A 12,253-nucleotide genomic window follows, 5' to 3' on the forward strand; every position below is an offset into this window, starting at 1 on the left:
CCTCTCGTCTGTACAGTACCTCCCCCTCAAGCGAGGGAAATGTAGTCTCTCTTTCTCTCACCCTCCACAAGCTTGCCTCGGTTTAGATCAACTCTCCCATTAGCACTGAGAAGCCATCCCTGCTGCTGGTGATGTTAAGAGTGAGACTGGTACCTACCCCCCCCCCCCCCCCCCCCCAGCAGGGCAGCTTTCAGGACACAGGATGTTGGAGGCAGGAGGGTGGCGCTGGCGACTCATTACGCTGGGTCATGGGGCAGTCGAAACAACGTCACAGTCTCAAACAAGGTGACTCAGCAGTATTGAGCGCTATGAATACTGTACCCCCAGAACTTATTCCCCTCTCTCTTCCTCTCTTGCTCTTTTCCTCTCTTCCTCTTTGTGCACGTACACTTTTACACGTGCACACACACACACACACACACCCCACACTTGTTAATACTCCTTATTGCACGTTTGCACTGCAGCCTGTTTGGAAAATGGATAGAAAATAACAGCCGGATTCAGAATGGCTCTCTCTGCTCAGTGCTTTTGCTTCTGTTCTGAGTGTGTGAGTATTGGTCCTAAATTAGCAACACTTTAGATTAGAATGTGGGCTTTAGATTAGAGTGGCCTTCCCTGCAGTCTCAGTTGCAGTACTGAGTGACTAGGGGGGCTATCTGTCTTCTGAAGTACGTACAGAGGCAAAGAGGTGACGGCACAACTGGCTTTGAGTCACAGAGGCAGAAAAAAAGCAGTTTGGAAAGAGCAACGCTAGCTCAGGCTAGATGCTAAACGCACCGGAAAAACAGCTGAGGTGTGTGAGTGTTTGCTTTTGGGAATCATCACGTTTCTGTGTGTGTTCTGGGGGGGGTGGGTGGGCTTGTAGTCCTTATGCTCAGAAAGTTATACAACAACATCCAATAACCCAATCAGGTTGTCGGTGCTACAGTTTCAATCCAATATCCACTTCAAATTTAATCTACTGAGTGGGGTTCATTTGTTTAGCCGTGACTAAATAAACATTTCAAATCTGGCCACGGCACACTGTCATGCACTGTTCGTCCCTCGACAATTGCTGTGTTTTTCATTCCAAGTGAAGTGGTCATCATCAACAATAACCAAGCCAGGTAACAGCGCGTCCTGTCCCAGAGGACAGTGTTCAGGTGCAGTTCGTTTTACTGCTACAGTGGTCCGACTGAACCCAGTTAAACAAGAGTGGTTTGCAGATGAAGCAGATAGGGAGCGGGACAGAGACACGCACACGCTGTTAAACCTTTAGACACGATTCATGACCTGCCTCCGAGGACAGACGGCTCCCGGAGAGAAGAGGGCTCGTCACGACAGAGAAATGAGCCATGAATAAAGTCTGAATGTGGATCGACTCAAGCACCTCACCACCTTGTCAATAGTCAGGCTTGGGGACTTGGGAAATTAACATGAATCAGACAATTAGGTTTGGAGAAGCTTTTTCTGTGCTTGACTGCACTGACGGAAGCCTCGTTCAACAAGGCGTCTCCCCCGGTTACTGTAATGTTTGTGTTGGCAGACATTCTCCTGTGACTGGACAACAACAACAACAACAAAGGCTTTACACTTCCCCTCTCATTGGCTGCCTCACGGAGGCCACCGCTTGTGGAATTTGCACGAGATTTAACATAATTACTCTACGGCCGAGATGTCTACAATTTCTGGGGTCAGAGAGATGTCATTTACAAAAAAAACGAACGAGGGTTCTTGACAAAACACTCTTCAAGATTGTCACAGAACCTAACATGAATCCACCGATCACCGCTCTACTGACCGAGTTTTAACTTAAACGCCGTCTTGAAAAAGATCCCTTTAAATAGCTCCTCGCTGCATCACCTGTGGCCTCTGACGTCCAGGGGTGAGAGGTGACTAGTCAGCGACCCCCTGCCTACATGAAAGTGGGGCACGACGACGTCAGACCAGGGGCGCTCCCACCTGACACACCCCTGCGCTTGGAAGGGCTTCTAAATGAAATGAAAGAGCACACAGAAATACTCCTGGGGCGGAACAAAGCAGCCGAGTAGTTTGGCGTCATCCACAGGATACACACTCACTCATAGAGTGTGGAGCGAGGTACCCAGCCAATGGCTTCCATCTGGGCACAGAGGGTAGGGGGGTGGGGGGGTGGGGGGCAGGGAATGGGGTCCTTAAGAGACCCAGCCTGGAGAAGGAGGGGGGTTGTTCCACAATCTGTTCCCCACCTGTTCAGGATGGGAGGGGGGGGCATCCCTCTCTCTCTCTCTCTCTCTCTCTCTCACACACACACACACACACACACACACACACACACACACACTATCGACTAGCGGGGGCATGGTTGCTGCTGAGGAGGCGTTTTTTCTGGCCAAGGCCGCATCCTCGCCCGGCTGTACTCAAGGCTGATTGTGCCGTAACGTGACTGGAGTGATGACTGCACACGCTGGTCCTGTTCGACGAACTGAACACCTGCTTCCTGTCAGACTGCACGTGCTCAGTAGACCCCCAAGAACAGCTCTGTGTGTTGTTTACCCTGCTGGCTGTTTAGACTCGCCCATCGATAATTGGGACCAACCTAGCAGCCCAAACAGCTTGAGACCAGACTGTATGTAAATCAAGATATTTATTCATAAGACTAAGGGGGTATTTAAATGATTTCCACTCAGCAATGATGTCTAAATCTCGTGGAATGAATCACGCTGACGGAGACCCCCGGCGTGAGGTCTAATCACACACACACACACACACACACACACACACACACACACACACACATAAACAAGACCCACAAAACCTGTCATCAATTCAGAGTGACCCAGATGATTGACAGGGATACAGCCAATTAAAAGGAAGGAAGTAGGACTGGGTGGTATCCCCGATAAATCAGGCTCCACCCCCTGGGCCATCAGAGAGGATCTCTGTGATTGGACAGTTTGATAGTTTAAAGCGCGGTAAGGGTCCTAGGTCAGGTAAGGGTCATAGGTCAGGTAAGGGTCCTAGGTCAGGTAAGGGTCCCAGGTCAGGTAAGGGTCCTAGGTCAGGTAAGGGTCCTAGGTCAGGTAAGGGTCCCAGGTCAGGTAAGGGTCCTAGGTCAGGTAAGGGTCCCAGGTCAGGTAAGGGTCCTAGGTCAGGTAAGGGTCCTAGGTCAGGTAAGGGTCCTAGGTCAGGTAAGGGTCCTAGGTCAGGTAAGGGTCCTAGGTCAGGGTCGGTAAGGTAAGGGTCATAGGTCAGTTAAGGGTCCTAGGTCAGTTAAGGGTCCTAGGCCACGTAAGGGTCCTAGGTCAGGTAAGGGTCCTAGGTCAGGTAAGGGTCCTAGGTCAGGTAAGGGTCCCAGGTCAGGGTCGGGAAGGGTCGTAGGTCAGAGATGAACAGACTCTATCCCAGGTTCTGGTGAAGGGAACAGGATCGGTTTCATGTAACGTTATAAAAGCCACAGTCTGATGTTTCCAGGCACGAACACTGAATAACCAGAGGAAATACTGCATTTCAGCACTTTGAGATTGTTTCACAATGAAAAGTGCTATATAAATAAAATGTATTATATTATAATTAGTAGTAGTAGTAGTATAGCTAGCTGGTAGTTCGGATTATCTCACATAAATTGCAATGTTTTCACGTGCACATACTGTACAGGTACACACACAGTCACACACACACACACACACACACACACACAGTCACACACACACACAAACAGCATCACTGAAGACAATCATTGTCTGCTCATTGCTCATCAGTAATGTGCCCTCCTGTGAAATCGCTTAGCTTCAGTAGTGTCTCCAGACCATGTGACCGGGCTCAGGTGCAACGTGGGTTCTCCCTCGGCCACAGATTATGTCTGTCAGATTAGCCAATCTGGATATGCCCTAATACCATCACATACACAGCAGCCTCACTTGGAGATGTATCGGTATGAACATTTCACATCACGATCATAGTGGCTAAAATTATCATGATTATTAGTATTATCGCGGTATTGTTAAAATGTGCTGAAAATATTCTACTACTGATACACAAAATGAAATCATTTCACTAAATTTTATATTGAAACCCACAAATACAATTACAGTAGCAACATTATGCACTTTTTGTTTGCATGAACATTCAAATAATGGATCTTGGAGACTGTTGCTAACTTTGGTTGATGCTGGCCAGTATTTACAGTGGGTTTTCGAACACGGTTTTAATGATAATTGTATCGCGATAAATTTAAGCGACTTTTATCACGGTTTATCGTTATACCGGTTATCGTTACACCCCTAGCCTCACTGTTAGAACCATCCCTGGTGTTGAAGGAGGATATGATAAACACTGTAGAAGCATCAGCATGTATAGGGACATGTCTTTGCGTTACGGGAGCTGTCCAGTGGCTGGTGCTGAAAACATGAATTTGACTTGCGGTGGAGCACACTACAGACTGTGTCTGACCCTTACCAGAGCGATCCAGTGGGCTAGAGAGCTCCAAATACAGCCAGGGATCATTTTGCATTACTCATACATGTAACTGTATGTGCCATTTCACTTGTTATTCTCTGCCTGCTCAAATGTCAGGCAATCTCAGAGATCCACTGGGCTCTCCTGCATCCCTAACAGACCACCGACACCGTTTAACCAAGCCAGAATCAACATGCTGTGTTGGGAGAGATCGTCTTTCAATCTCAGCCGAGACTCTACTGAAATATTCATGCCCCTGTTGCTTAGAAATGACAATAACAACATTCTGCTCCTTTTCGAGGTGAAACTCAGTTCACTCGCTTTCTTACACATTCAACCATGAGAGGAGATAGGGGATGTCACTATCATTCAACTCCTTTAACAGTAAAACCTTTTTCTTTATGGTTGAGTCCCAGATCAGATTGATCAAACCCAGCATAAGTGTTTAAAAATGAAGCTATAGTGAGATCTTTAGTACATGAAAGGGGGTTCTCTAACCCAGTGGTTCTCAACCTTTTTTGAGCTCTGGATCCCTGGCATATTTTTCAAAATCCTAAAGGACCCCTCACCCCCCTAGCCTGGGTCCAGACTTGGAATCAATGTGCAGCAATGCTCCTATGATGCAGACACCTCCATCGTCCGGGCAGCTCTAGATGAGGCCAGAGAGTCCTCTGTTGAGGTGAGGGCCGAGGACACAGACGTCCTGGTTATGCTGATTCATCATGCAGCAGACAATCCCATCTTCCTTACAACAGCCAAACAAACATCTTACGATGTCGGAAAGATCCGGGAGGCCCTCCCAGAGAGGTACCAGAAGTATCTCATCTTCTTGCAGTTTCTCTGGCTGCGATACAGTGTCTGCAACTTCTGGGTTTAGCAAACAAACTTTGCTAAGCAGGCTCTGCAAGACTGATGAAGCAGAGAGGGCCATGGACGTGTTTATGGACCTCCGAGCTGAGAAGGATGATATCATCAAAGCTGGCTGTGAACTATTCAGGCTCATGTTCCATGGGAAATCCCCCAAAGACTCGGAAGACTTGAGATTTGACATCTTCAGCAAGCGAGCTGCTACTGGGAGCATCACACCTGAGAAACTCCCCCCCGACAACAGGAGCTGCAGCACAACACTCTCTCCGGGAGAGACCTCCAGACTAGAGACCGGCTGATGCTGCCAAGTCCATCGTTGGATGCCCTGGACTATGGATGGCAACTCACTGAACAAGGATATGCACCAGTCCCTTCAACAGACCCTATTGCACCAGACTACCTCCTGACGTTGGCCAGCTGTAACTGTGTGGGGGACTGTAGCACACTCAGGTGCTGCTGTTAAAAGCAAGGAGTCAAGTGTATTTCTGCTTGCAGCAACTGTCATGGCGCGGCTGTAGCTCAGTTGGTAGAGCGGGTCGTTCAATGATCAGTGATGGTCAGCGGTTCGAATCCCAGCTCCGACTGTCCACATGTCGAAGTGTCCTTGAGCAAGACACCTAACCCCAAATTGCTCCCAATGAGCAGGTTAGCACCTTGCATGGCAGCTACCGCCATTGGTGTGTGAATGTGTGTGTGAATGGGTGAATGAGAGGCCATTGTAAAGCGCTTTGAGTGCCGCTAAAGTGGAAAAGCGCTATTAAGTGCAGTCCATTGACCATTTACCATGGCAACTCTTGCCAGAACATTAACCAGCCAGATGACAAGAGGAGTGAGGAAGATACTGGGGATTTTGATAAATAAGGTTGACTAAAACACTGACAAAACATTTCCATTGAGCACAGTTCTGTTTAAAATGTTAATAAAACACCTTTTATATTACCAGGGAGTGTTTTTTCTCTCAAAACTAATGGTTGGAATCAATTCAGCATCCCCCAAAAACCATAGTTAGACATCCCACAAGCTAATATTGGCAAATGTTTATTTTCCCATTTTTTCGCCCAGGCCCTCTGAGCACCCCAACTTTGATTGGCTCCCAAGAATTTTCCACAAGGATTTGGGTTTGCACTAATTAATAGGTGTTAGAAGACACCTAGATTAACACATTGGTGAAGAAAGCTATTGGTAAGCAATTATTTTGCAGATGGTCAATACAATTAGCTAAAATTCCCTAACTACACAGCCCATTGATTCATTTTAAAACAGAATTAATTTTTTGTTTCTGTAAATATGGTGGACTTATACAATATTATTTAAACATACTTTTTTTTGTATTTTCATACATTTAACAAAAATCTCGTTCCCATGGATCCCCTGTAATTATTCCAGGGACCAGAGGGGGTCCATGGACCCCTGGTTGAGAAACACGGCTCTAATCAAGTATGTATACTTAATGATAGCATGCAGTTACAGTGTACTGTATATGGTCTACAGGTACATTTCAACCCCCTAAAAGGGCTCCCTGCATTTCCATTAGCCTAAGACACATTAAAGACATTTAATATAACTTCATGGCGTAACCAACAATGGTAAATGGTAAATGGACTGCACTTATATAGCGCTTTTCCACCTTAGCGGCACTCAAAGCGCTTTACAATGGCCTCTCATTCACCCATTCACACACACATTCACACACCAATGGCAGTAGCTGCCATGCAAGGTGCTAACCTGCTCATTGGGAGCAATTTGGGGTTAGGTGTCTTGCTCAAGGACACATCGACATGTGGACAGTCGGAGCTGGGATTCGAACCACTGACCCTTCGACCATTGAACGACCCGCTCTACCAACTGAGCTACAGCCGACCAGCAATACTGTTCTCCTTTGGGGATTGTGAGCTAGAAGAACAGCAGCTACTTGTGGTTTTCTGTGTAGAACACAACCTACTGTTGAGCTACTAACAAACAAAGCATTAACCTTTCTGCTCAGATGAAATACGAGGCAGGTGAAGAGGCCATTCACTGAAAAGACACAAATCAATGATTGCCCTGGCATTTCTAAGGCCCATTTCCTTAACAGCATTAAATCTCAGAAATGTCAGTGTGACTTACAGCATGCTGCAGCTGGCACCTAGCCAACAAGTGGGGTACAATTCTCCAGTGGCCCCTGGAGCCCAATGGGGGACGGCAACACGCCATTCAGAGAGATTCAACAGGTCCAGATCCACGATCCACAACACGCCAGAATCACACAGGAAGGGCTACAGAGACTCCCGGGGAGAGTGGGAGTGTTTTCTGGGTAAATCTTGTTTGGGTTTAGTGATCATCTTTAGCAGTGTGGCTTATTTGAGCTGCTGTAGCCTATATGAATGGGCAAAAACACTCCTATTGCATAGAGTCAATGGAAAATGTGCATGAACAGCACATTTTCACATACAGCATGTTTGGGGTTTCGAAACGTTCACTCTGGGGAGACAACCACACTGATAGGCTATTTAAACATGAATATTAATAAATGCGACTGACGGATACGGTTTTTAACCTATGGCTACATGAATCAGTGATAAGCCTATCACATCGCATCGGAACTAGCCCCTCTGACAATATCGTGTTGTTTGTCCGGATATTCTCCACGTAGCCTACCTCAAGAGTCTCTCACTGAGGATTGGAAAACAATTGGCCAACCAAACATTCTCCCAATGATAACCTCGCATGAAAAACATATCAAAAGCACAAAATTGACCAATTTATAGTCTAGGTAAACAGTGGCGACTCACAGCTACAATAAACAAGTTATTTGAATATAGCAAAAATGTAGCCTAACTAAAATGTTGATTGCTTATGTTGATTGCAGTCACAAACACACATTTCGGTTCATGCAGATGTAGCCTACATCTTTGAACGTCAAGGCAACGTGGATTCTCTGGAATATGAGGATGGATTCTCTGGAATATGAGGATGGATTCTCTGGAATATGAGGATGGATGTTCGCGTTCCCGTGTGCTTCTTCCTCACTGCAGCACCATCAAAACACTCAATCCGCCCACTTTTAAAAAGCTCTGCAACTTGATCAAAATCAGCCGCATGCTGTTCGCGCAATAAAATCACCAAACCTCACTGGTTTTATTCTGATAATAATAAGGGTACCTTTAGAGAGAAATGTCCATTGAGTAGGCCTGTGGCTTTCCTTCCGGAGGATCCTTATCGCTGGCGACCGACGCGGACAGGGATGCTGCGTGTTTTTGCATCAGCACCGAGAAGCGGAACTCCCACCTGCTCGGGGGGCGTCTGTAAACTGAACACCTGCTCTGAGATAAGGGAGCGTCGCACAGTAGAGAGCTCTTATGCGATGCTGAGGCTGACTTGCAGTTGAAAAGACTTGAAAAGACAATGAATAAATTCGTTTATCTCATAATTAAATTATCATTGACACCTGGACCCTTATTGGATGTGCGGAGGATAAAATAATTGTCTTGAGACAAACATTATCTGGATATTCTCGCAGGGTGAATTTGATAGGCAACCTTTCTATTCTGCTGTGTTCCGCTTTGAGGTAGACCCATCATTTAAGAATCGTCTCGTTTCACTAAGACAGGCGGGGGTTGAATATTGAAAGAACATTGCCACCTGCTGGAGAATAATATTCACTGCAACTGACTAGATACAGTATAAGGCATTGGGCAGGTGACATTTGGCTACTGTCTAATTATAGACAATACAAATCTCATGTAGGCCTACGAACGTTATCAATTGAAGGAGAAGAGTCGTAGGGTGAGGGATTGCGGGAACCACAGCTGAATCACTCTGACGTCCCCGGGTTCTTATGTATTTACAAAAATGACAACTGCACACATCGAGCAAGATCCTCGCATCCACACCAACAGGCGGTGCTCTAGACAATCCCCGGTAAACCGGCCGGAAAGCGGCACCACGCTCCATTGTGCTCTCGCTGTTTGTGAATGAGTCTTTCCCACAGACAGCTGGCCAGACTCGTCCATGGTGCTGAAAGAGCAGCTCTTCCACGGCAGGTAGGCTAGTGGGCTGCAGTAGCTGTTTTAACCGTTCACTTGTGCAAGGAATGCTTGGAATGAATAACAGTCTACATTCAGTTGTATTTGTCTAATTGTCGTTCTTGCAGTTCAGTGGGATAATTCACAGAACATACTATGACTATGCCTCGTATTCCGGAGGATTCAATTAAATATGCTTATGTCACACACACAATTTAGGCCAACCTACTTTGTGATTTTACGTCAGAATAATCAGTGAAGAACTGCGATCGTTCACATCTGGAGAACCCCGGTCCAGCAGGCCATGCATTTTCATAGAATCACGCTATCGGCAGACAGACAGCCACCATCTGACAAATCGGTGAGATGTTTAGGGACTAGGCGGTGAGATGTTTAGGGACTAGGCGGTGAGATGTTGAGGGACTAGGCGGTGAGATGTTGAGGGACTAGGCGGTGAGATGTTGAGGGACAAGGCGGTGAGATGTTGAGGGACTAGGCGGTGAGATGTTGAGGGACTAGGCGGTGAGATGTTGAGGGACAAGGCGGTGAGATGTTGAGGGACTAGGCGGTGAGATGTTTAGGGACTAGGCGGTGAGATGTTTAGGGACTAGGCGGTGAGATGTTGAGGGACTAGGCGGTGAGATGTTGAGGGACAAGGCGGTGAGATGTTGAGGGACTAGGCGGTGAGATGTTGAGGGACTAGGCGGTGAGATGTTTAGGGACTAGGCGGTGAGATGTTTAGGGACTAGGCGGTGAGATGTTTAGGGACTAGGCGGTGAGATGTTTAGGGACTAGGCGGTGAGATGTTGAGGGACTAGGCGGTAGTCTATCTGGGCAGTTTGCCTAATTAGGGCCCGAGCACTGGCGGTGCGAGGCCCTATTGAAATTGTAAGGATTATTATTATCCTACCTTCTACCTTCTTCTCTCCTCAAACAAAATGCCTTGTTGGCGGCCTAAACTTCGATGAAAACGCATGAAACTTTGGAGATACGTCAGTCCCGGTGAAAAATTTGATATTTCATGGGTGACGGAAATGGGCGTGGCAAAACGGCTCAAGAGCGCCCCCTGGAAAATTTAAAATGGCGAGCCCCACCTTTCAGTTTGATGTAGGCGAACGAAATTCGGTGGGAATATGTAGTTCATCGAGATACACTAAAATGTCTCTTGGAGCTATACCCAACATCCAACAGGAAGTCAGCCATTTTGCTCTTAATTTGCCATTTTTTCCTTGTTTTTACCATTTCCATGCCTTGTACTTTAACGAACTCCTCCTAGATTTAATCCGATCAACTTCATATTCGGTCAGCTTCATTTTAAGACCTTTGTGATCAAAAATTTAGTTTTAACCAAACACACTTGACGTGGCGCCTCGCCAAATTCTGACATTTCGCCATAAAACAGGACGTCCTAATAACTCCTACATAAAGAGTTTCTTGTCTTTGAAATTGAGAGTTTAACATGTTTTTTGAATGATTTGTCAAGGTGCCCACCCACATCCATTGTATGACCTAAACGGTGGTAGAGCAATTATCAGACTTTCTCAAAGGTGCTAGTTTTGTCAACGTTTTGATCTGAACCATTGTATGTGATCATAAGTAACCTTAAAACAGGGCTAAACATGCATTTTCCCTTTACTACTCCTTTAATATGTAGGCCTAACAGTTAATAGTCAGTCAATAGTCCTGTCAGTAAATAGGCCAGTCCGTGTCTGTTCTCTTCATACTACTGTGGGATCATGCATTTATTTACCGTAGGCAGACTCTTATTGATGCATATCTCTATTTTCTTTTTTACAGACATTTGTACCAGGATGTTGAAACTGCGGCTCCTCAACGCTGTGGCACCAGCGTATTTCTTCACAGCCACAACAGTGACCTTTATTCTACACTTCTGCTTGTTTATACCCACCATTTTCCAAAGTCCAGGACTCTCCCTGGGGGCGTCCCCTGTGCTTCACACCGCTGTTTTCTTATTCCTAATGCTGAACGCCTTGGGGAACTACATCATGACTATAAAACACCCAGCCGAGAGCGCCAACGACAACGTGGTTCCCGTGTGTTCGCCGGACTGTCCCGACAGAGTGGACGCCCACTACCTCCTCAATGGTCGCCACTTTTGCAAACTCTGCAAGAAAGTCATACTCAAGCGAGACCATCACTGTTTTTTCACGGGGAATTGTATCGGCAACAAGAACATGCGTTACTTCATCATGTTCTGCATCTACACGTCATGCACCTGTTTGTACTCCTTGGTTCTAGGGGTGGCCTTCCTAACAGTGGAGTACTCCATCTCTTTTGAGAACCCATTGACTTTTGTGACACTTCTACCCCTCTCGACCGGCTACTTCTTCCTGGGTGAGGTTCAAACACTCAAACAAACATGCAAATGATGTACTAATCTAAATAATTCATTTCCCAACCCTCGGCCGATGTCCTTGTCTAATCCGACGCGCGTCTCTCTCATCCAGGGGTGATCTCGGGGGTGCAGCTCTTCCTGGTGCTGATGCTGTATGTCTGGCTGGGCGTGGGCCTGGTGTGTGCCGGGTTCTGCTGTCAGCAGGTGCTGCTGGTGGCCCGGGGGCAGACCTGGTGCCAGAGGGGGCGCGGCCGGCCCGCGGAGGGTCCCCGCTCCTGGAGGGACAACCTGGGCGACGTCTTCGGCTCCCGCTGGGTCCTGGGGCTCCTTCTGCCGGTGCAGACTGTGGAGACCTGCCCAGGAGACGCAGACGCCCATAAACATGACTGAGGTTTTCCAACACACACACACAGACGCACACACACACACTCACTATTTCCTCGTGGGGGCTAATTGATAGACGGTCTGATTTGGAAAATAAGGGTAGCATTAAAAAAAGCGAAGAACAAATATTTATTTGTAATCATCATGGATCGCAAGGCATCATGGGTACCTGTCCAAATATAGCCTTGTCATGTTTTTAGCAAAATATGCTGAGCTCCCCCTACAG

The 12,253-nt window shown here is 46.9% G+C and overlaps 1 protein-coding gene across 1 annotated transcript; it reads left to right on the forward strand.

Moving 5' to 3' along the window:
* Positions 1–11,098: 11,098 nt before the first annotated feature.
* On the forward strand, positions 11,099–12,033 carry zdhhc22 (zDHHC palmitoyltransferase 22; the record flags this gene model as incomplete). The annotated part of the gene is made up of 2 exons (XM_084437643.1): positions 11,099–11,642; positions 11,756–12,033. 2 exons carry the CDS (start codon positions 11,099–11,101, stop codon positions 12,031–12,033), a joined length of 822 nt encoding a protein of 273 aa, XP_084293769.1.
* Positions 12,034–12,253: the final 220 nt, after the last annotated feature.

This window comes from Borostomias antarcticus, assembly GCF_949987555.1.
Source record: "Borostomias antarcticus genome assembly, chromosome: 5".
Classification (NCBI taxonomy): domain Eukaryota; kingdom Metazoa; phylum Chordata; class Actinopteri; order Stomiiformes; family Stomiidae; genus Borostomias; species Borostomias antarcticus.